This window comes from Eleutherodactylus coqui, chromosome 1 (genome assembly GCF_035609145.1).
Source record: "Eleutherodactylus coqui strain aEleCoq1 chromosome 1, aEleCoq1.hap1, whole genome shotgun sequence".
Taxonomy (NCBI): Eukaryota; Metazoa; Chordata; class Amphibia; order Anura; family Eleutherodactylidae; genus Eleutherodactylus; species Eleutherodactylus coqui.
In genome coordinates, this window is record NC_089837.1 from 110,926,122 (window position 1) to 110,950,451 (window position 24,330).

At 45.8% G+C, this 24,330-nt stretch overlaps 1 protein-coding gene across 1 annotated transcript in view; it reads right to left on the reverse strand.

Annotated features, from left to right (window-relative positions):
- The window catches only part of CLSTN2 (calsyntenin 2), a 529,216-nt gene that overhangs the window by 173,969 nt on the left and 330,917 nt on the right, over positions 1 to 24,330 (reverse strand). The window contains exons 5-7 of the mRNA XM_066601026.1: positions 23,363 to 23,548; positions 4,482 to 4,730; positions 1,152 to 1,273 (exon numbers count right to left, since the gene is read on the reverse strand). Coding sequence (XP_066457123.1) covers positions 1,152 to 1,273; positions 4,482 to 4,730; positions 23,363 to 23,548 — 557 coding nt within the window. The remainder of the gene's footprint in view (positions 1 to 1,151; positions 1,274 to 4,481; positions 4,731 to 23,362; positions 23,549 to 24,330) is intronic.

The following is a 24,330-nucleotide window of genomic DNA, read 5'->3' on the forward strand; positions in this document are numbered from 1 at the left end:
TTCTCAGGAACTCAATGTGAAAAAAACAATGTATATCGCTCCATCACTTCTCATAAAAATGTAATCTTGATTAGAATATATCCATAAAAGGGTAAAAATGCTCAGATGTGGGAACAGGGACTTACATATTTTGGCAAAAACTAAACCTTAATGATAGCATATAACCTGTACAAGAAGCAAGTCATTTAGAGGTAACAGGATATGACATAACGAAAGCATAACCACTCCTACTAATAAATAAATAACGCAACGTGTGAAAAACAGTACAAAACATTAGTATGTAAACAGAAGATCAGATCTGAGGTTAAGATCAGATGGAAATCTGGTTTATAACTGCATAATCCAATAAGCCTCTCTTGCAAGCAATTTTTTGAACCAATCTCCACCTCTTGTTGGGCGGAACCCCCTTTCAATGCCAGTGACTTGTTTGTTCTCCAGTTTCCCCTTTGCTTCAGCAGGCAATTCAATGACCACCATTTAACTATATTTTCTATATGTTGATACTTTATGGCTATATTATACTCTATGAAATGCTTCTAATTCAAATTAATGGAGTGTCTGTTCATTATAAGTATGCAGCTGGATTAATCCATCAATACACAAAACATGTCAGAAAAATCGAAACGCTGACTGACAGATGAAAAGGTTAAATTACTAAATTTGACTTTTAATATAATAATGGAAATGCCCTAGTGAGAAATGGTTCATTGTCTCTGTAGCAATTAATATCAATCTAAAAGTAACATGAGGTATTTTACAGTGTACAAATCTGAGTTATTTACAGCACCGTCTGAAATGAGGCAGTAGAAGAACTTGTGCCATGTTCAATTGAAAGAACATTTCTAAATAAAAGCTGCACCATAACAAATGATATATTGATCAGCGAGGACTGCAGTCAAGTGTGGCAATACAATCATCAAATGCTGCATAACAAACAGAGAACATGGTCTCCATGGTTTATGTGTGACTTCTAAAAGGACCACCTGTCAATTCTCTTCTGGAGGACATGCCGAGTGACCTCTCAGTTAGTAGAGGTTGTACAAAGCTGTAGGGCACATGGTTACAGTCATTTGTACAGCTAAGCTGAAAAACTGAACAAAGATCTTCATGAAATGCTGCTGACTGAAGAAAAAGAAAGGAAATGCTACTACCTGATCTAATTTCCAATGAAACTCTGCAGGTCGAAAAGTGTCAGCTTGGTCAAAATCCCGGCGTAACAGGAAAACAAGACGGCAGTTGTGTACATACAAAGCATAGTGGTGGCGGTTCATTTCTGAAATAAAAACCATGATTTAACAAATGGAAACATTGTACATGCATATTGGAGGCTACTGTTTGTATAGTTAGATTTTAGGAATGATTTTGGTACCGTAACATACATAGTAACATAGTATGTATGGCTGAAAAAAGACACATTTCCATCCAATTCAACCTATTAACCCCCCTTCCCCCCAATGTTGATCCAGGGGAAGGCAAAAAATCCCCAATGAGATGGAAGACAATTGTTCCTCATTTAGGGTAAAATTTCCTTCCCAGTTCTGTGTGCTATCTGTATTTCAGAAATCTGTTGATTATGAATAGATTATTCTTGACCACAAATTGGACCAGAATAGTGCATGCTACATTTGTCTTCTCAAAGACCATCAGTCCATATGAAAAAATGAATGTATGACTAGCCCCATTGCCTACTATGGGTCCATATGTTGTTTGTATGAAGTCCCATGGACACACTGGCAACTCAAAAATGTGAAATGCACTCATCTGAATAAGCCCTTCTGTCACTAAAAAAGAAAAAATTATTTACTTATCTACTTACCAGATCTTCATCTCCCCTATCTTCTCCTGTCTCCTGCAGTCCAGGGGGTCACTTCACCTCCAGCTGCCTGATTCTTCTCCTTTCTGTGAGGTTACGTACATTTGGTTGGCAGTCTTCTGCCTGCCAACCAATGAACGTTACGTCACAGCTCACAGGCCAGCAGGGGGACTGTCTATCTTCTTCAGAGATTGTTCAAGCGAGCTATCTCTGAAATAGATTACAATTTCTTTCTAGGCAGAGAAGCTACAGCACAGGGATGTGACCTTTACTGACCCAGCCGGAAGGAATTTGAGATATGCAGCCCTAATGACAAACTGGGCCCAGCCTGCAGTGAGCTGACCTGGGGCACTGGAGAAGCTCAACCAGGAGAAGATGTAATAAGGAGACTGACAGGGAAGGAATGGGTAAGTTTAGATTTTTTTTTTAAATGACAAACCCCCTTTGAGGCGAATGTATCATCTATATATTTAAAAAAAAAATAAAACCAGATACAGAAAATTCTTCTGAATTTGTAAAGTTTTTATTTTCTAATTGTAGATTTTTTAATATTATTGTCTGTACTTGACTATGAGGCCTTCCATATTGCAAGAACTGCTTTAACAGCATTTAGAGATATACTTTAGAGCAGCCTCATGGGCCATTCACACAATGGACAGGAACTGACTGGTTGACTTGTATGGGAGACTGGTCTACACATGTTCTGTGATCTGTGCAGAGGTCATTGTGCAGGAAGGGGGAGTTGATCATCAGCTATTCTGGATTGTGGTTCTTGTGTTATTTATATAGAAATGTTTAACTTTGATTGTAATCTTGCCTGTGATGATAATGAGATGACTGCAGAAAAGTTTTTTTATCTACAGGACAGGAAGTCTTAGCCTCCTATTAGATTTAAGTGTCTGACAGTCATCTCTGCAATTATAGTTCATATGCTTTTACAGGAGCGATGATCACACAGTGAATGGAGGCACAGCTTGCCAGGGATATCTTCCTGCCGTCTGCCTCCGGTCACAGTAAGGCCGCCTGCAAACGAGCGGGTCGGATCCGGCAGCGAGAATTCTCGCCGCGGGACCCAACCCGAGAGCCTGCAGGGACGAGCGCGTACTCACCTGCGCCTGGCGGCCCCGGCTCTTTCATGTGCCGGCTGCCGCGCAGCCGGCGCATGCGCAGACCGGAGCCGGCGGCCGGGTGAGTGCGTGCCCCGCACAAAAATAGGACATGCCGCGGTTTGTTTGCCGCGCGAGATTTCGCGCGGCCAAACCGCGGCCGTCTGCGTAGGAGTGCGTATTGTAATGCACTCCTATGCAAACTTTCAGTGGCGGAAATCCCGCGGGAAATCCCGCGGCGGGATTTCCGCCCGTGTGCAGGCGGCCTTAATAGATGAACGACTGCCTGTTTACACAGACCAATAGTCGCTTGGTGAGCTGAAAACCAAGCAAATCCGACAAGTGAATGATTCTCACTCACTTGCCCTGCCTGGTCCTGTGCTTACAGAGGCTGATAGTCATCTGTAATCTCTCTAAGTAAAAGTACCCTTAGTTGTCTATAGTATAAAAAAATGCAGAATTTGTTTTTTTTTTTAAAATATAGATACTGACTGAATGAAAAAAACACCAAAAATTCTTAATGTGTTAAGCATAAAGAATATAAGCCTTTTCCTGGTAACCTTCAATGACAGAATCTGGCTACAAATGCATAAATAATTATGCAAAAATACTAGCATTACAGCAAAAGAGGTTTTCCCAGAGTAAACATTTTTTGCCTATCCACAAAAGAGGTAATAATTATTAAGTTGCTGGGTTCCCCACCGCTAGACCCAAGTCTCTCTGTCCTTGTCACTAGCACAACCCTCCATTGGATGTAAAAGTTCATATGGAGCAGCTCAAGATCTCAGTACTAGTGATCAGGGAAAGTATTTCCTCAGTGGGGAAACCCTCTTTAGTGAGGTTTCTAGAATTACAGAATTCCAGCCTAATCAACATATCCACAATTAAAACTGTATGTTACACTTTGTTCCTCCAAGAAGCAGTCCCTGAGATCCGTAGTCAAAGGTCAAATTTTTACATAGAGTGTTTTAGTAAATTATGGATGTGCTTCACTCTGTTCATTGATATGTATTAATTAATTCCTGAAGAAGCTCTTTGATCCAATGCACTCTAGGTGTATGGAACAATACAGGATGCTATAAACTAGCTATGAGGACATCGATGTGTGCAGGTATGAGAAGGTGCAGATCACATTATTTCTAGTGGATGGTTTATGAGAATCTCATTATACACTGATCTGCCATGTTATTAAAACCACTGAATAACACTGATTTTGATAATGGCACCAGTCAAATGATATCCTACCTGGAGATGTGGTGTTGGAAAATTTAATAAGAGTTGGGTGCTACAATATTACGTTAAAGTCATTACTTTAAGAGTTGTTGTTCCAGGGATTATTACGATTGCTAGACTTGAAGTCAGCAAATAATTATTTTTTCCTTAAGTGAGGATTGGAACATTGACTTCTACTTCATTGTTTTTTGGGTTTTTTGCCTTCTCTAGTCAATATTGGAATGTGAGGTAAAAGGCTGAACTAATTGGACACGTGACTTCTTTCAGCCTCACATACTATGTTACTATGTTTCTATCCTTCTGCAATTATGGTTTAGAACTATTGTTACCTGTCTTGTCTGAATTGCATAGTATTGTCTCCTTCTCAGCTCTCAGCCCAGGGCTTGGACCATGCTTCATCCACATAGTGATAGTAAACTGGTCAGTTAGATTTTTTGGTACTATGGCATCTGGAATCTTCACTCCTTGTTTGCCATCAAATTTAAAGATCATGCCACTATTGTCCATAGGCAGGCCAGCTGTCCAGTTGGTGGCAGCAGTTGGAGTTGGGAGTAAGTCAATGACACCAGAAGAGGGTCCTAAAAAAAAAAAAAAGGCACACTAAGAATACAGCATTGACCACTAAATTAAGACAATTAGGATGAAAATAATAATATTAGACTGCATATTTAGCTCCATTATATTCCGCAGTTTATAATAATCAAAGAAATAGTGCAGATATAAAAAGTTACAACATTTATAAACAATAAGCCAAACAAATGAAGACCTTTAAGAACTTTTAAGTCTGTGGAGGCATAGATATAAGGTGCCTTAGGCTGCCTGCACACGAATGGGTTGGATTCCGTATATGGCTGCCTGCAGTGGAATCCGACCCTGACCGCTGCCAGTGTCCGGTAATACCTGTTACTGTTTTTCATAATCTGTCCAGGATGGATCTGGCAGCTGGCCATCAGACATGTGCAGTACAGATTTTTTTAAATGTTTCTTTTTCCCGCGCCATCGCCAGGCAATGATGCGGAATTCGCAACCTGTCCACAATGTCAATTGTGGACAGGCCGCGGGTTGGACGGCTTCCATTGACTTCAATAAAGGCTGTCCATGCTAATGTGGCACAGTAAAAGAGCATGCTGCAATTTTTCATCCTCTCGTGGAAATTGCAATTTGTTTCCACCAGTGTGCAGGAAGAAGCAATTTTCCATAGCATGCTATGAACGTTATTTTCTGTGGAACCATGGTGCGGACGCCCACCGCAGCTTTCACAATGCAAATATGTTTGTGTGCAGGTGGCCTTACGCAGGAAGTAGGGTGGAAAAGTTTATCACAGTGAGTTATAATGTTGCACTGTCATAGAATACCAATTTTTAATAAGTTGGTTTACCAAATGTCTGCTCTGCTATAGATAAGCCCTATATATCCTCCTTTATCCTCCTTCATCTCTATTTATCACCCTGCCCAAGCTTTCCATTCTGCTAATAATTTTAGACTTTCTTTGTAATCTGCTATGATTCTCCGCTCGTGGACAGCGGGGCTGCGCTTTCCATAGTAGTCTATGGAAAGCTTTCACTGTGTTTCCCACAGCCGGATTATCGCCACTGGAAACGTAGTGAAAATTGCCCACGGACAGGCAGCCTGAAATGTGAAAATTTGAGCATGTGTCCAAAACATCAGATGGAGTTATCTTATATACAAATATCTTTGTATTCCATGAACAAACTTCTGTTAATGTTTCTTAAACTTTGATAAAATCAATCAAAAATGTGTTAAAAGAACATCTCCTGATCATTATGGACTTGCAAGGGACCCTTCACATAGGTCAAATTGTTTTGTAGGATGAAGTGAAATTTGCTGTAAGCTCTTGTGAGCCGGGTCCTCCCTCCTATGGTTCAAAATGTTTATTAATTTCGCACTTCCTATATATAATGTCTAATTTTCTCTGTACATGTACCCTCTGATTTGTAGAGTGCTGCAGAATAGAGATGAGCGAGCACCAAAATGCTCGGGTGCTCGTTACTCGGGATGAAATTATCGCGATGCTCGAGGGCTCGTTTCGAGTAACGAACCCCATTGAAGTCAATGGGCGACTCGAGCATTTTTGTATATCGCCGATGCTCGCTAAGGTTTTCATTTGTGAAAATCTGGGCAATTCAAGAAAGTGATGGGAACGACACAGCAACGGATAGGGCAGACGAGGGGCTACATGTTGGGCTGCATCTCAAGTTCCCAGGTCCCACTATTAAGCCACAATAGTGGCAAGAGTGGGCCCCCCTCCCAACAACTTTTACTTCTGAAAAGCCCTTATTAGCAATGCATACCTTAGCTAAGCACCACACTACCTCCAACAAAGCACAATCACTGCCTGCATGACACTCCGCTGCCACTTCTCCTGGGTTACATGCTGCCCCCACCCCCCACCCCACCCCCAGACCGCAGTGTCCACAGCGCACACCAAAGTGTCCCTGCGCAGCCTTCAGCTGCACTCGTGCCACACCACCCTCATGTCTATTTATAAGTGTGTCTGCCATGAGGAGGAACCGCAGGCACACACTGCACAGGGTTGGCACGGCTAGGCAGCGACCCTCTTTAAAAGGGGCCGGGCGATAGCCCACAATGCTGTACAGAAGCAATGAGAAATATAATCCTGTGCCACTGCCATCAGGAGCTGCACACGTGGGCATAGCAATGGGGAACCTATGTGCCACACACTATTCATTCTGTCAAGGTGTCTGCATGCCCCAGTCAGACCGCGGTTTTTTTATAAATAGTCACAGGCAGGTAGAACTCCGCAATGGGAATTCCGTGTGCACCCACAGCATGGGTGGCTCCCTGGAACCCACATAAATATACATAAATATATCCCATTGCATTGCCCATCACAGCTGAGGTAATGTCATGTTAAATGCAGGTGGGCTTCGGCCCACACTGCATGCCCCAGTCAGACTGGGGTTCTTTAGAAGTGGACACATGCAGTTACAACTCCGTGTGGACCGACAGCATGGGTGGGTGCCAGGAAGCCACCGGCGGTACATAAATATATCCCATTGCATTGCCCATCACAGCTGAGGTAATGTCATGTTTAATGCAGGTGGGCTTCGGCCCACACTGCATGCCCCAGTCAGACTGGGGTTCTTTAGAAGTAGACACATGCAGTTACAACTCCCTGTGGACCCACAGCATGGGTGGCTCCCTGGAACCCACCGGCGGTACATAAATATATCCCATTGCATTGCCCAACACAGCTGATGTAACGTCAGCTTTAATGCAGGTGGGCAAAAAATTAATTGGATTACACTGTAGGCGAGAGCCCCAAAAAATTGGTGTACCAACAGTACTAATGTTCGTCAGAAAAATTGCCCATGCCCAACCAAGAGGGCAGGTGAAACCCATTAATTGCTTTGGTTAATGTGGCTTAATTTGTAACTAGGCCTGGAGGCAGCCCAGATAACATAAAAACTGGTTCAGGTGCAAGTTTCAACGCTTTAATGAGCATTGAAACGTATAAAAATTGTTTACAAAAATTATATGACTGAGCCTTGTGGGCCTAAGAAAAATTGCCAGTTCGGCGTGATTACGTCAGGTTTCAGGAGGAGGAGCAGGAGGAGGAGGAGGAATATTATACACAGATTGATGAAGCTAAAAGGTCCACGTTTTTGATGGTGATAGAGAACAATGCTTCCATCCGCGGGTGCAGCCTACGTATTGTTTAGGTATCGCTGCTGTCCACTGGTGGAGAAGAGAAGTCTGGGGAAATTCAGGCTTTGTTCATCTTGATGAGTGTAAGCCTGTCGGCACTGTCGGTTGACAGGCGGGTACGCTTATCTGTGATGATTCCCCCAGCTGCACTAAACACCCTCTCTGACAAGACGCTAGCCGCAGGACAAGCAAGCACCTCCAGGGCATACAGCGCGAGTTCAGGCCACGTGTCCAGCTTCAACACCCAGTAGTTGTAGGGGGCAGAGGCGTCACAGAGGACGGTCGTGCGATCGGCTACGTACTCCCTCACCATCCTTTTACAGTGCTCCCGCTGACTCAGCCTTGACTGGGGAGCGGTGACACAGTCTTGCTGGGGAGCCAGAAAGCTGTCAAAGGCCTTAGAGAGTGTTCCCCTGCCTGTGCTGTACACGCTGCCTGATCTCTGCGCCTCCCCTGCTACCTGGCCCTCGGAATTGCGCCTTCGGCCACTAGCGCTGTCGGATGGGAATTTTACCATCAGTTTGTCCACCAGGGTCCTGTGGTATAGCATCACTCTCGAACCCCTTTCCTTTTCGGGTATGAGAGTGGAAAGGTTCTCCTTATACCGTGGGTCGAGCAGTGTGTACACCCAGTAATCCGTAGTGGCCAGAATGCGTGTAACGCGAGGGTCACGAGAAAGGCATCCTAACATGAAGTCAGCCATGTGTGCCAGGGTACCTGTACGCAACACATGGCTGTCCTCACTCGGAAGATCACTTTCAGGATCCTCCTCCTCCTCAGGCCATACACGCTGAAAGGATGACAGGCAAGCAGCATGGGTACCCTCAGGAGTGGGCCAAGCTGTCTCTTCCCCCTCCTCCTCATCCTCCTCATGCTCCTCCTCCTCCTCCTCCTCAACGCGCTGAGATATAGACAGGAGGGTGCTCTGACTATCCAGCGACATACTGTCTTCCCCCGCCTCTGTTTCCGAGCGCAAAGCGTCTGCCTTTATGCTTTGCAGGGAACTTCTCAAGAGGCATAGCAGAGGAATGGTGACGCTAATGATTGCAGCATCGCCGCTCACCATCTGGGTAGACTCCTCAAAGTTTCCAAGGACCTGGCAGATGTCTGCCAACCAGGCCCACTCTTCTGTAAAGAATTGAGGAGGCTGACTCCCACTGCGCCGCCCATGTTGGAGTTGGTATTCCACTATAGCTCTACGCTGCTCATAGAGCCTGGCCAACATGTGGAGTGTAGAGTTCCACCGTGTGGGCACGTCGCACAGCAGTTGGTGCACTGGCAGATGAAACCGATGTTGCAGGGTGCGCAGGGTGGCAGCGTCCGTGTGGGACTTGCGGAAATGTGCGCAGAGCCGGCGCACCTTTCCAAGCAGGTCTGACAAGCGTGGGTAGCTTTTCAGAAAGCGCTGAACCACCAAATTAAAGACGTGGGTCAGGCATGGCACGTGCGTGAGGCTGCCGAGCTGCAGAGCCGCCACCAGGTTACGGCCGTTGTCACACACGACCATGCCCGTTTGGAGGCTCAGCGGCGCAAGCCAGCGGTCGGTCTGCTCTGTCAGACCCTGCAGCAGTTCGTGGGCCGTGTGCCTCTTCTCTCCTAAGCTGAGTAGTTTCAGCACGGCCTGCTGACGCTTGCCCACCGCTGTGCTGCCACGCCGCGCGACACCGACTGCTGGCGACGTGCTGCTGCTGACACATCTTGATTGCGAGACAGAGGTTGCGTAGGAGGAGGAGGGTGGTTTAGTGGAAGAAGCATACACCGCCGCAGATACCACCACCGAGCTGGGGCCCGCAATTCTGGGGGTGGGTAGGACGTGAGCAGTCCCAGGCTCTGACTCTGTCCCAGCCTCCACTAAATTCACCCAATGTGCCGTCAGGGAGATATAGTGGCCCTGCCCGCCTGTGCTTCTTCACGTGTCCGTTGTTAAGTGGACCTTGGCAGTAACCGCGTTGGTGAGGGCGCATACAATGTTGCGGGAGACGTGGTCGTGCAGGGCTGGGACGGCACATCGGGAAAAGTAGTGGCGACTGGGAACTGAGTAGCGCGGGGCCGCCGCCTTCATCATACCTTTGAAAGCCTCCGTTTCCACAACCCTATACGGCAGCATCTCCAGGCTGATAAATTTGGCTATGTGCACGTTTAACGCTTGAGCGTGCGGGTGCGTGGCGGCGTACTTGCGCTTGCGCTCCAACACTTGCGCTAGCGACGGCTGGACGGTGCGCTGACAGACATTGGTGGATGGGGCCGAGCACAGCGGAGGTGAGGGTGTGGGTGCAGGCCAGGAGACGGTAGTGCCTGTGTCCTGAGAGGGGGGTTGGATCTCAGTGGCAGGTTGAGGCACAGGGGGAGAGGCAGCGGTGCAAACCGGAGGCGGTGAACGGCCTTCGTCCCACCTTGTGGGGTGCTTGGCCATCATATGTCTGCGCATGCTGGTGGTGGTGAGGCTGGTGGTGGTGGCTCCCCGGCTGATCTTGGCGCGACAAAGGTTGCACACCACTGTTCGTCGGTCGTCTGCACTCTTAGTGAAAAACTGCCAGACCTTTGAGCACCTCGGCCTCTGCAGGGTGGCATGGCGCGAGGGGGCGCTTTGGGAAACAGTTGGTGGATTATTCGGTCTGGCCCTGCCTCTACCCCTGGACACCGCACTGCCTCTTGCAACCTGCCCTGCTGCTGCCCTTGCTTCCCCCTCTGAAGACCTGTCCTCAGTAGGCGTAGCAAACCAGGTGGGGTCAGTCACCTCATCGTCCTGCTGCTCTTCCTCCGAATCCTCTGTGCGCTCCTCCCTCGGACTTACTGCCCTTACTACTACCTCACTGATAGACAACTGTGTCTCATCGTCATCGTCCTCCTCACCCACTGAAAGGTTTTGAGACAGTTGCCGGAAGCCCCCAGCCTCATCCCCCGGACCCCGGGAACTTTCAAAAGGTTGGGCATCGGTCACGACAAACTCCTCCAGTGGGAGAGGATTTGGAACCATTGCTGCCCATTCTGGGCAGGGGCCCGAGAACAGTTCCTGGGAGTCTGCCTGCTCCTCAGAATGTGTCATTGTAAGGCCGCCTGCACACGAGCGGAAATCCCGCCGCGGGATTTCCCGCGGGATTTCCGCCGCTGAAAGTTTGCATAGGAGTGCATTAAAATACGCACTCCTATGCAGACGGCCGCGGTTTGGCCGTGCGAAATCTCGCGCGGCAAACAAACCACGGCATGTCCTAATTTTCTGCGGGGCACGCACTCACCCGGCCGCCGCTCCGGTCTGCGCATGCGCCGGCTGCGCGGCAGCCGGCACATGAAAGAGCCGGGGCCGCCAGGCGCGGGTGAGTACGCGCTCGTCCCTGCAGGCGCTCGGGTCGGATCGCGCGGCGAGAATTCTCGCTGCCGGATCCGACCCGCTCGTCTGCAGGCTGCCTAATGGAGTGAGGAGGCAGGGAGGAAGGAGGAGCAGCGGCCAGAGGATTCAGAGTTGCAGCAGTGGACGGCGCAGAGCTCTGGGTGTTCGATAGATTGCTGGATGCACTTTTTGCCATCCACGACAGGACCTGCTCACACTGCTCATTTTCTAATAAAGGTCTACCGCGTGGACCCATTAATTGTGATATGAATGTGGGGACGCCAGAAACGTGCCTCTCTCCTAATCCCGCAGCAGTCGGCTGCGATACACCTGGATCAGGAGCTCGGCCTGTGCCCACACCCTGACTTGGGCCTCCGCGTCCTCGCCCGCGTCCACGTCCTCTAGGCCTACCCCTACCCCTCAGCATGGTGTATTACCAGTAGTGCAGAAACAGAACGCTGTAATTAAATGTGCCGCTTATTGGCATTTGGTTGGAGGCTGACTTTGCTTACGGAACGCACAGCAGAGGCAGGAAAGAATTTTGCGCAAGCCTGCTGTAACACTTAGCTGGCTGCGTATGAATTAGGACAACTACCCCCAGCACAGACCCAGTACTCTCAGGACGGTCACAGGCAGCCCAAATAGATTTTTTTTCCCAAGTGTTTTTGGAAAGGCCCACTGCCTATATACACTGTATATGTCTTCTCTCTCTGTGTCACCACTACTGGCCCTGGAGTATGTAAAATAACTGCAGACTGTTGCACTGTGGACTGGAATACAGCGGTGATGTAACAGCCAACAGAGAGCCAGGAAATAATTTTGCGCAAGCCTGCTGTAACACTTAGCTGGCTGCGTATGAATTAGGACAACTACCCCCAGCACAGACCCAGTACACTGAGGACAGTCACAGGCAGCCCAAATAGATTTTTTTTCCCAAATGTTTTTGGAAAGGCCCACTGCCTATATTCAATAAATATGTCTTCTGTCCCTGCCTCACCACCACTTCTGGCCCTGGACTATGTATAATTACTGCAGGGCGCAATGCTCTGCACGGCCGATATACAAAAAAAAAAAAGTGCAACACTGCAAAAAGCAGCCTCCACACTACTGCACACGGTTAGATGTGGCCCTAAGAAGGACCGTTGGGGTTCTTGAAGCCTAAAATACTCCTAACACTCTCCCTATAGCAACTCCAGCAAGACAGCACTTTCCCTGATCTCTGTCAGAACGCATCTGTGGCGAGCCGCGGGAGGGGCCGATTTATATACTCGGGTGACACCTGATCTCGCCAGCCACTCACTGCAGGGGGGTGGTATAGGGCTTGAACGTCGCAGGGGGAAGTTGTAATGCCTTCCCTGTCTTTCTATTGGCCAGAAAAGCGCGCTAACGTCTCAGAGATGAAAGTGAAAGTAACTCGAACATCGCGTGGTGCTCGTTTCGAATAACGAGCATCTCGAACACGCTAATACTCGAACGAGTATCAAGCTCGGACGAGTACGCTCACTCATCTCTACTGCAGAATATAAATAAAGACTATAATTATTATTTTTTAAATGATATAATTTGGAAGAATTGGTGAAATGAATATCAATATTTGCTCTCACTAAGAATAGATCTTCATGCTTGCATCCTTGTGCAAACGGATTCCCTGAAGAGTAGAAGCTGTTAGAACAGCAAATAGAGAACCAAATCATATTGACAAACATGGGTTTGCAATAAGTCATTCAACAAGAATCTACAAATGTAACTTTTTGGTGTCCACATCCCTTTGACCACGTACTACATTCTCGATGACACTGCCTCAAGGCCCAAGCACAAACAAATAGCAAATCCAAGCATTTTACATACAGAAAAGATTTAGTTGCTTCTAACAGTCTCAATTTTTATTCCTCCACATCATCTAAGTGTTCTAATTATCTGTGACAGATGTCATGTTTAGTTAGCTCAAACTGACAATATATTCTAGTATAGTGTATATGGGTTTTATATACATTTAAGACTTGCTGGTAAAGTATTCATGCAGTAAATTCTATTGTTAGTCTGGAAAAGCAATAAATTGTGCAAAAAAATACAGTGTCTCTGGGGTAAGATAATAATGATATAGCCTGTCAGTTGGCAACTGACTTTCTTGCTTGTATCAAGTCTAATCAGATCTGTGGCAATACTGAGCTATAATAAGAAATTCTATAATTGGTTTTTAAACCTTACCCAAATAAGTTAATGGTTGAGGAGGGATGTGAAGGGGGATGCACAATGTCTTTATAAGTAATGCAAGTAGCAGTATTGTGTTACACAAACCCTCCACTGAACGGAACAAGAACATTACATTCGTACTTATTTTGATATCACTTTTACATTGTCAGTTTAGCAAGTCATTAACTTGGAAGGGAGCGGAGGTTCCTCCCACCAGTTAATTAAGCACATTACTACATTTGCATGATTTATGTTTTGTTTCATAGGGAAAACATTTTGCTTTTAACAAAGTGTATTCCTTCCATTGCACCTGGATAGTGCTGCTAAAATGATATCTGTATCCTGTAAACCAAATGTTGCTAAGAGTAAAAGGTGTTTTAAAGGGCCACTCCTGTCATATTTTCATTCATTATGTAGCTAGTCCACTAGTATATATAAGTGAGCTAGTACTACCATATTACCTCCTTCTCCTCAGTTGGTCATGTGATCTCAATTATGACCAGCTCACATCTACTTGGGTTTATTTGTTCAGTTTCTAGTCAGTTTCCCAGCCTAGCTCATCCTCTTGACTATATACTTATGGTTTTTAGCCTACTTAGGTGATTATAGAATACAAATAATATTGGCTATGTTGCAGCGACAGTATTGGCTGTAGCTTATAATGTAATGCTGTGCTGATACATCATGAAATTGATGCAAAAGTGAAATAAAACCAAGACTGTGCCTGATAAGAATCAGTTAGGAGACTGCACTGCATGAGAATTACTGAAATTCATAGCGGAGACCACCAGAGTGTGACGGGCAATAAGGTGAGGGAGGCAGAGATGGAAAAATGTGTCGTTGTGAGAGTGACACTTTAAGGGACTGCACTACCCTTAGTATAACGAAGAAACTCTGATTGCTGCTGTTAACCCTTTAAATGCTGCTGTTATTCCTGACAGCAGCATTTAAATGTCCCAATCAGGACTGAAATGTAGTAAACAGTCCTGTCTGGGAGTAATGGCAGCCTGGGGCTTTTGTAGGCCCACACAGCTGCCATGACTGTTTGCCTATTAAGATGTGCCTATGGCATATCTTAATAGAATACCAATTAAAATACAGAACAATGCAATACTACGGTATTATATTATACTGATCAAACAACCACAACTTCTAGTCACTATAGGGAAGAAAAAATAAATAAAAATAAGTAAAATAAAGATTTTTTTAATTATTAGAAAAATAAGAAATATTTAAAAAAAAGAAAAGAAAAACATTCCTCAGTTACCCCATAAAAGATGCTAAAATTGGTATTGCTGTATCCCTCAAAGTCCAATTTATTAAAATATCACAGTGAATGCCGTGAGAAAAATTGCAATGCCAGAATTGAGCTTCTTTGGTTTTCTCGCTTCCAAGGAAAAAAATGAATTAAAAGCAATTGTAAAAAATGAGCCTTCATACAACTGCAATGATGAAAAAAAAAAAATTACAAGGCTTAAAAGATGTCAACAGAAAGCATCTTTTAAGGGTATGTTTTAAAGTAGTACTACATTGAAAAAACTATATAAATTTGGTATCGCTGTAAAGGCCCATTTAGACCCAACGATTCTCGCTCAAAAATCGCTCACAGACGTCTTTTGAGCGAGAATCGTTGGGTCTAACTGCACAGACATGTGCAGTTTTTGTTAACGAGTCATTCATTGTTTTCTTTCAGCAAGCTGAAAGAGAATGATGGATCTTATCAGTGCCGCACACTGAGTTCTCAGTGAGATATCACTGATACTATTGTTTCAGCTGGTATCCCGCTAAACACAGCCGGAGTATGAAGAGGTCAGTGGTCCAGCTGTATTCTGCGTACTCTGCACGGAGCACTCAGGTGTATACCAGCTGTGCACTCCATGAACACAGCAGGAGTATAGGATGCCGGCACTCCAGCAGTGATTTTCGGGGAAGGGCTTTAACGATAAGCTCTTCCCTAAAAATCATCCATAGCATGTGTAAAAAATAAACAAAAATATATACTCACCTCTCTGCCACTCCCGGGGCTCAGCCGCGTGTAGCCACGTCTTCTCCCTGCACTGCTCTGAAGTTCTTTCATCAGGCAGAGATTAAAAATTCCTGCCTGCTAAAAGAGCTGTATTTGATTGGCTGGGCACTCAGCCAATCACAGGTAGTGCTCAGTCATTTAATGAATGACAGCTAAGCACTGCCTGTGATTGGTCACAGTTAGAGATGAGCGAGCATGCTCGTCCAAGCTTGATGCTTGTTCGAGTAGTAGCATACTCGATGGTGCTCATTACTCGAGTGAGCACCACGCCATGTTCGAGAAAATTTTATTGCCCCTTCCTGCTTTACCACTTCCTGCTGTGACGTTTCAAGCGTGCGCATGTCTACAGCAGTGTCTGAGAGAGAGAGAGAGAGAGAGAGAAAGACAGAGACAGAGAGAAAAAAGGCTCAGCGCCCCGCGGGTCCATTGAAAAATGCTCGAGTCTCCCATTGACTTCAATGGGGTTCGTTACTGGAACAGAGCTCTCAAACATTACAAAAAGCTCGGCTCGAATAATGAGCACCTGAGCATTTTGGTGCTCGCTTATCTCTAGTCACAGTGCTCAGCCAATCACAGGCAACACTCGGCAATTTATTGAATTCAATGCGTAATATTTACTACACTGCGAAGTCTGTAAAAACACCCCCAAAAATATGGTGCAATTGTGTTCCATTTTGCCCCACTTAGAAATTTTAAAATTTTTCTACTACACTGTATAGTATGTTAAATGGTACCTTTGAAAACACAACTTGTCCCATAAAAAACAAGCCCCATGTAACTAAGTCACCAGAAAAATAAATAGGTTCTGCCCTTTTGAAAGTAGTGATGGTAATGGTACACCTGAACTGCAAAATGTGTCTTGGATATAGGAGTATTCTAATTGACCAAGGAGCTGCACCTCCCTATCACAGATACAGCAATTATGTGCATTTTTTCACGCGTGTGTCCAAAAAAATAGGTCATTATATATTTTTGTGCATATTTGCACACCAAGTGCCCCATCGACATCTATGGGGGGATGCATAAATGCCCACTGAATATTAATGCAATTGCGCAATACGTTGCACATTCCGCAAGACAAAGAACACATCTTGACTAGAGATGAGCGACAATTACTCGAGCAAGCATTGTCTTTAGCGAGTACCTGCCCGCTCGGAAGAAAAGATTCGGGTGCCGGCGGGGAGCTGCGGGGGAGAGTGGGGGGGAACGGAGGGGAGATCTCTCTCTCCCTCTCTTCCCCCCTCTCCCCCCTGCTCACTCCCGCAACTCACCGCTCACCCGCGCCGGCATCCGAATCTTTTCTTCTGAGTGGGCAGGTACTCGCTAAGGACAATGCTTGCTCGAGTAATTGCCCTTAGCGAGTATGCGCGCTCATCTCTAATCTTGACCTCATTAGGCTAAACAGCCTTTTAAATCATGAAAGGGGTATGTTGAGCGCACATGTAAAATGGCCCTGCATGTGCAAAAAGTACAGTACTATGCACCAATACACGTGTAAATCTACCTCATCAAACCTCAATTGTGCATACAGTCATCTGAAGCCGTCCTTACATGGCTGTTGCAATCGTAGGAATGCCATAAAAGTGTACTTTTCAAACTTTACCACTTTTTGTGAAGTTTTATTCATTTTTCTGAGGATACAGTTTCTTTAAAAAAAAAAACATCAAAGGCCTAGGCTAATGCATTATAACGCAACACAACTCAAACCGCTCCAATATGTTGACACAAACCGACAGTAGTTGGATTGTTAATTGGCCATCTAGTATTCGGGTATAACTCATGGCTAGCTTCAAGGCTGTGGACCATTAATAGAGATGAGCGAGCATACTCGCTAAGGACAATCACTCGATCGAGCATTGCCCTTAGCGAGTACCTGCCCGCTCGGAAGAAAAGGTTCGACTGCCGGCGCGGGTAACAGGTGAGTTGCGGCAGTGAGCAGGGGGGAGTGGGGGGGGGGGGGGGAGAGGGAGAGAGAGATCTCCCCTCCATTCCTCCCCGCTCTCTCCAGCCGCTCCCCGCCCGCCGCCGGCACCCGAATCTTTTCTTCTGAGCGGGCAGGTACTCGCTAAGGGCAATGCTCGATCAAGTGATTGCCCTTAGCGAGTATGCTCGCTCATCCCTAACCATTAACAATCAAACTGCTTTCAGCTACAATCAATTTAAAAACCGCAGCGGTTTGCGCGACGGCACGGTTGAAGCTGCAACATGTGAACCCAGCCTAGAGCAGAAGGTGCTTATTAGCAAACTGTGAACCGTCAGCAGTGATCAGAAGGTTGTCACTTCAAGTCTCAATTATATCCTTGTTGGAAGGTGTTCAGAAATTTATGACATTAGGCCACGTTTTACAGGAAATATGCTCGCTCCAATCTAGTTTTCACACATTCCTGAGCAAATAAAACCATAATTGAAACAGAATGTAATTTAAATGGAAATCCTGTCTGTTCTGATAAATTCAAACAGAGAACCTGTCCACTCTTATCAGAGGATGCTGATAGAAATTTACCTGCAAAATATGATCTTTTTTTTTTTCTAAACCCAGCTGAAGAATAAATAGCACAGATAACCAGTAACCAAAGTTAATAGAGTTCAGTGGAACAGGCGGTCGGTCCCGGAATACATAATCTTGGATATATGCAGAAGTTTCCCCAGGACATGGTCACACTGATAACATGCACTTAAAAGGTCATTTAGAAAACCAGTACCCAAAACCAAAATAATGAAGGACAGATTAGTGTTTTCCTATAGTTTACAGTTTTTTAACGAAGGATCAGGCTGGGCCTAAAAATACAGTAGCAGCCATTCTCCCTGACAGTGATTAAAGCTAATATACTCATGAAACTGGTAAAGTGATGCTGACTAGAGATGAGCGAGCGTACTCGCTAAGGCAAACTACTCGAGCGAGTAGTGCCTTATGCGAGTACCTGCCCGCTCGTCTCTAAAGATTCGGGTGCCGTCGGGGGAGAGCGGGGAGGAATGGAGGGAGATCTCTCTCTCACTCCCCCCCCCCCCGCTCCTCCCTGCTCACTCCCGCAACTCACCGCTCTCCCCCGCGGGCACCCCAATCTTTAGAGACGAGCGGGCAGATACTCGCATAAGGCACTACTCGCTCGAGTAGTTTGCCTTAGCGAGTACGCTCGTTCATCTCTAATGCAGACCCTTTGTTAATCATTCTGCTTCATTAGTATATTTCTAGACACTATTACTTAGTGTCAAAATCTTTTACTCACTACTTATAGTTGTCTAGATTGGACAAGGGCACAATTATAAAGGGTGCTACTGGTTCTAGTGCCTAAAGGGTGCAAAATAGCTTCTCTGCAAAAACCACTCCAAAACATTAGCATTATAAATCAACTGTGAAGGATGCTGTTACGGATTTTGCTTTGTGGGCCATCAGGTTAAAGTTATAACTTTGGTTTAAAGGGGCACTAACTTTTCAGGCAACTCATTCTGATCTACTAGCTTGTGTTAGTCTCGTCATTTCTGTGATATACTTGCATTAAAAATGTAGTTGATTTACCATTGTAAATCACATATGAAGTGGCTGCCACTAGGGGTCTCCCTTCCAGCTTCTCTGAAATCCACTATCTGCTATTAGGTACAAAACTTCCTTAGTAGCAAGGACACAGGAGTGTTTCCATAGCAACATGGTGGGGGGAGGGGCTATCTTCAAAAGAGGCTCCAGTGTCATAAGAGACTGCAGGCTGACAGATCTGTAGACACTGTGAAAACAATCTCCACAATCTCGTCTTCTCCTGCTGTTACAGTGTGGGTGTCTGTCTTTGTAAGTGTGCACATATTACACACATTATAGTGGGTTTACTAACCATTTGGCTAGAATGTCTCTACATGCCTGATCATCCTGAGAAAGCAGAGAGGTGGGCATTAAGGTACTGCCTTCTTGCTGATGGGACCAGAAATGCAGCAGGTGAAGTAAGGGCAAGGAAGCCAGGACAGTGAACTACTGGCAGAATGCTAGTTTTGCTACACATCCCCTACCTGAAAGTGGATTGCAAACTGCAGAACAACAGAAAAATGCAGAAACCACCTGAAAATCAGAACTTATAGACATAAAACAGGGTACAGACAGCAGCAAATGAGAGGATAAGGAGAATCTGTTATATTTTAGAAAACTTGTTGAAAACTCAGGTATGCTTTAAACTATCTCATTCAGATAGTGGAACCTCTGAGGGTCTAATTAAAGGAGGTCTTATGCTTGAAGATCACAAAATCTAATGGGAACCTCTTTGTAAGTGAAATTATTGCCGAAACATTGAAGCAGAGAAAGCGCGAAGCTTTACAACAGACACATTGAAGTCAATAGGTGTCGATCTTGTCCATGAATTCAGGAGGTAATCTGCAGTCATCTAGAGTTAAGAACTTTAGGGCTTAAGGCCCATTTAGACACAACGATTATCGCTCAAAATTCGCTCAAAAGCCGTCTTTTGAGCAATAATCGTTGAGTCTAACTGCACCAACATTGTACAGTTTTTGTTAAGCCGTGACTCATCGTTGTCTTTCAGCATGCTGAAAGACAACAATGAGCCTTATCAGGGATTCACAGCAGGTTACAGCTGATACTATTGTTTCAGCTATATCCTGTTCCCTGATGACTGGCAGGGTATGAAGAACACAGCGGTCCAGCTGTGTTCCCCATACGCTACTTGGAGCACTCGACTGTATAACAGCAGGCGCTCCGAGCAGAGAACAGCTGAATGCAGAAGACAAGCGGGGACACCCCACTTGTCTTCTGCATCCTCCACTTGGAGCGCTCGGCTGTATAACAGCCCGTGTGTAACCACCCTTAGGATTAAATCACACAAAGCAGAATTGCTGGTGATTTTTAGCTGTACAATGTGAGCTGAAATTCTGCAGCACTGTGCAGTGGGAATAAAATCCTCCACGGAACATAGTCATACTGCAGATCTTCACATTTTCAGCATACTCAATTTGTTGTGGAAAGGCTGCAGATTTTCACAGCGGAATTCATTCATTGCAATGCAAAGATTAAATTCTGCAGTTAAAATCTGAACCAACATCTGCATAAAAACCCGCACATGGATTTTTGTGCAGATTAAGGCCTTAGTCAGACGGGCGTTTTTTGCCGCGATTTGCGGATCGCATGACGGATGCGCATCCGCAAATCGCGTGACCGGTGCGCGCAAGTCGCCCACAAATCGCCCGAAAATCTGCTCCTAGCCGCGTTTCATTAGAAACGGGCCGGAGCTGTCCAGTGCATTGCATTCAATGGAGACGGCAATACAGCCGTCTCCATTGAAAGCAATGCGCTGCGGGCGAGCCCGGGATGAATTGTCGGTAAGGGCTTAAATATATAAGCCCTTACCTGCAATCCATCCTAAAATGTGTTAAAATAAAAAAAAATTGCATTCTCACCTTCTGCCTGCAGCTCCGGGCAGCCGTCCTGCAGTGGGTGTGAAAGGGGTGTGAGTCAGACCTGCCCCCTGATTGGCTCAGCGCTGAGCCAATCAGAGGCATGCCTTACTCACACCCATTCATGAATTCATGAATGGATGTGAGTCAGACCTGCCCCTGATTGGCTCAGCGCTGAGAGGCAGCAGTCACTCACCCATTCATGAATTCATGAATGGGTGTGTGAGTGAAACCGGCCTCTGATTGGTCAGGCTGTGACCAATCAGAGCAGATCATTCAGCAGGCGGGGATTTTAAAGCCCCGCCGGCTGAATAGTGCCGAGAAGCAGTTCAGGAGAACTGACAGCGGCCGCGGCTGGACTCCGGCTGCAGCGGAAAGGTGAGTATACAATTTTTTTTTTATTTTAACACATTTTAGCATGAATTGCAGGGAAGGGTTTATATATTTAACCCCTTCCCAACAATTAACCCCGCGCACGCCGGCAGCCCATTGCTTTCAATGGAGCGGCTGTATTGCCGCTCCATTGAATTCAATGGGCAAACATTGTTCTTCTCTGCCACAGCTGTTACAGCTGTGGCAGAGAAGAATGATTTGTCTTCTATATGTTCTCAATGGGGTCGGCGCTGCTGCCGCCGGCCCCATTGAGCGCATATACAGAAGCGAACAGGAATCGCAGATCGCAGATAGGTGCGATCTGCGATTTTTTGTTCTATAATTTTTCGGACGAGCGCATAAAAAGCGCTCATGTGTCCGATACCATTGCGAAGCAATGGTTTTAAAAAATCGCCGGACGCATGCGCATGCGCAAATCGCGGCAAAAAACGCCCGTCTGACTAAGGCCTTACTCTGTGATGTGTGAAAGTATGCTTACGGTATGTTTACCTGCACCTCATTTGCTGTGGATTTTCTGCAGCTAAAAAAATCCACACCAAAATCTATGTTAAAAAAATCCACACCATTTGGTCTGGACATTGTAAGTGGATTTTGGTGCAGATCCACAGCAGATTTCACTGCTTCAAGCTGAATTTAATTATGCAGACTCCTTCACACTGGCGAGAGCAGTAACAGGCTGTAATTCACGGCCCAATATCGCCCTCACAATCCTTCTGAAAATCCCTGGATGCGAGGCGTTTTCACATGGAAACAGCCTTGCATCCCTGCGGGGGTTCCCTTTATCTCTGCCGTGGCCATCACAGCCATGGCAGTAGATCATGATGTTCTCCCATTGTTTTCAATAGAGCCAGCACTGTGGGGCGGAAGTAATCACCCGCCACAGCTGTCACAGCCACTGCAGGGGATCACGAACTTCTCCCATTAGAAACAAATGGGCGATATCACAAAAAAAAAGAAGATGTTGCGATTTTTTTTCATGCAGCATCGCAAGAGTGAAAACATCGCAAATGAGAATGAGACCATTGAAAATCATTTGTTTCATAATCATGCGTTTTCACTCACTCTGTCATTTAAAGAAAATCACACGATTTTCTCGCCAGTGTGAAGCAGCCCTAAGGGCGACTACCCACTACAGTTCTTTTTCACTGCGAAATTCGCAGCGTTTTTTTTTTCTCCAGGGGCCTATGGGACCTGTTAGGCCTCCTTCCCTCGAACGGATTTCCGCCTCGTAATTCGCGGTGAAAATCCGCTGCGTTGCCCTCAGCTATTAGGTTCTATTGAACCTAATAGCTCAGGGCACACAGTCCGGAATTCCACCGCGGAATTCCGCACCGTGAAATCTCCCGTCCTCACCCGCGGCATGCTCTATTTGCCGCGGGTGTACGCGCAGACGGCTTCCATTGCAGTCAATGGAAGCCGTCCATTCACGCTATCTCCCGCTGTAGCACAGCGGAAGATAGCGTGAAAATGCTTCCCCGCCTACCGCCGCGTCATGTGACGTGGCCGGCGCGTCACATGACACGGCCGGCCGCGTCATATGACGCGGTGGGCGTGTCATGTGACGCGGCCGGCGTGTCATGTGACGCGGCGGCGGTGGGCGGGGAAGCGTCATGCGGGACCCAGAACGACGAATCCGCTGGTAAGTATGGGGTCTCTGGGGGGCGCCGCGACGCGCTCGTGTGCAGCCGGCCTTAATGTTAAAATCGCATTGCGCAAAATCGCGATTTCGCGGTAAATTGCGATTTTGCCGCAATGCGTTTTTAACATTAGAAAACCCCATAGATACCTGAAAAAAAAAATGCTGCAAAATCGCAAACACTAGTGGGTAGTCACCCTAAGGGGAAAATCTGCCACAGATTGCACCAAATTCCATGTCAAAATCCATAGCGAATGGGACACATTTTGGCTTGAAATGTTACAAATTTTTCTGCTGCAGAAACTCCACAGCATACCTGAAGCCCCCCTACCTGGATCACGCTCTAGTGCAGCTTTAGATAATTGAGAAACGTCCGAAGAAAAAGACGCACATTCATGAGCTGGCAAGGGTTACTTGTACTTATATTAAATGGTAAAGATGTTTTTATTCAGTTGGAGAATCCCTCTTACACCTTGAAAAAAAAGCTGATGAATATGCTCAAAATAGACATTTCAAGTCACAAAAAAAATGTATTATGACATAACTGTCCACTTACCACATAACTTCTGCAAGGATGTGTCAGAATAGGTTTCACGGTCACAGCCTTTTCCAATATGATTGGTCTGAAGTTCAATGCTGGTACGGACAGAAGACACAGGTCCATCACAGGTCTCCAAGTGAATATTTGGAAAAAGTGCAACACTTGCAGAACCAAGATTGTATTCTATACGTCTATCCCAGTCTAAAAGAGCAAAGAAAAATACACTAAATTATGATTATAAAGTAAATCACAACTATATCTCACGAGGGTTAAAACAATTCTGCTAAATAGTGTTAAGTGACTATTGAAATATTCAGGTCAGGAGTGCCCAAACCGATTTACAAAGAATAATCGAGAATCAGAACAGCCGATCCTGCTTCACTAATGTACATTTGTTGCTCAATTGTTAGTACGGTTGCCTTTAAGTGCTGGGCCATAGCTTCCAATCTCATCAAGGATAGCATCTGCATGGACTTTGAAAAACTCCATCCAAATGTTGACCTTGGTCAGATTTGAACCTTCAACTCAAGCTGCAAAGAAGCAGTGCTAACAACTGAGCCACCACACCCACCCTTTCTGCTCGGAAGGAGGAGAAGAACAGGAAAAATAAACACAGAGGAAATAAAAAACGCCATTCAGATGTTGCCCTTGGAAAGATTTTAACCTAGAACTCCACCACTACAAAGCAGCAATGCTAACAACTTAACCACAACACCTCTTCTTTCTGCTTCCTCTTTTTCTTCTGCTCCTATGGATCAGAAAGGAAAGATGCGTTGGCTGTGTTGTTAGCACTACTACTTTGCAGTACTGGAGTTGAAAGTTCAAATCTGACCAAGAGCAACATCTGGATGGGTTTTTCAAAATCCATGCAGATGTTATGGTTGCTCCTGTGTCCTTTCTTCTGGTTATCTTAATTTTTACTTATACAATGCTACTCTGTGCAATTCTGAATCTGATGAACCAACTCTAATTCATTAGAGGGA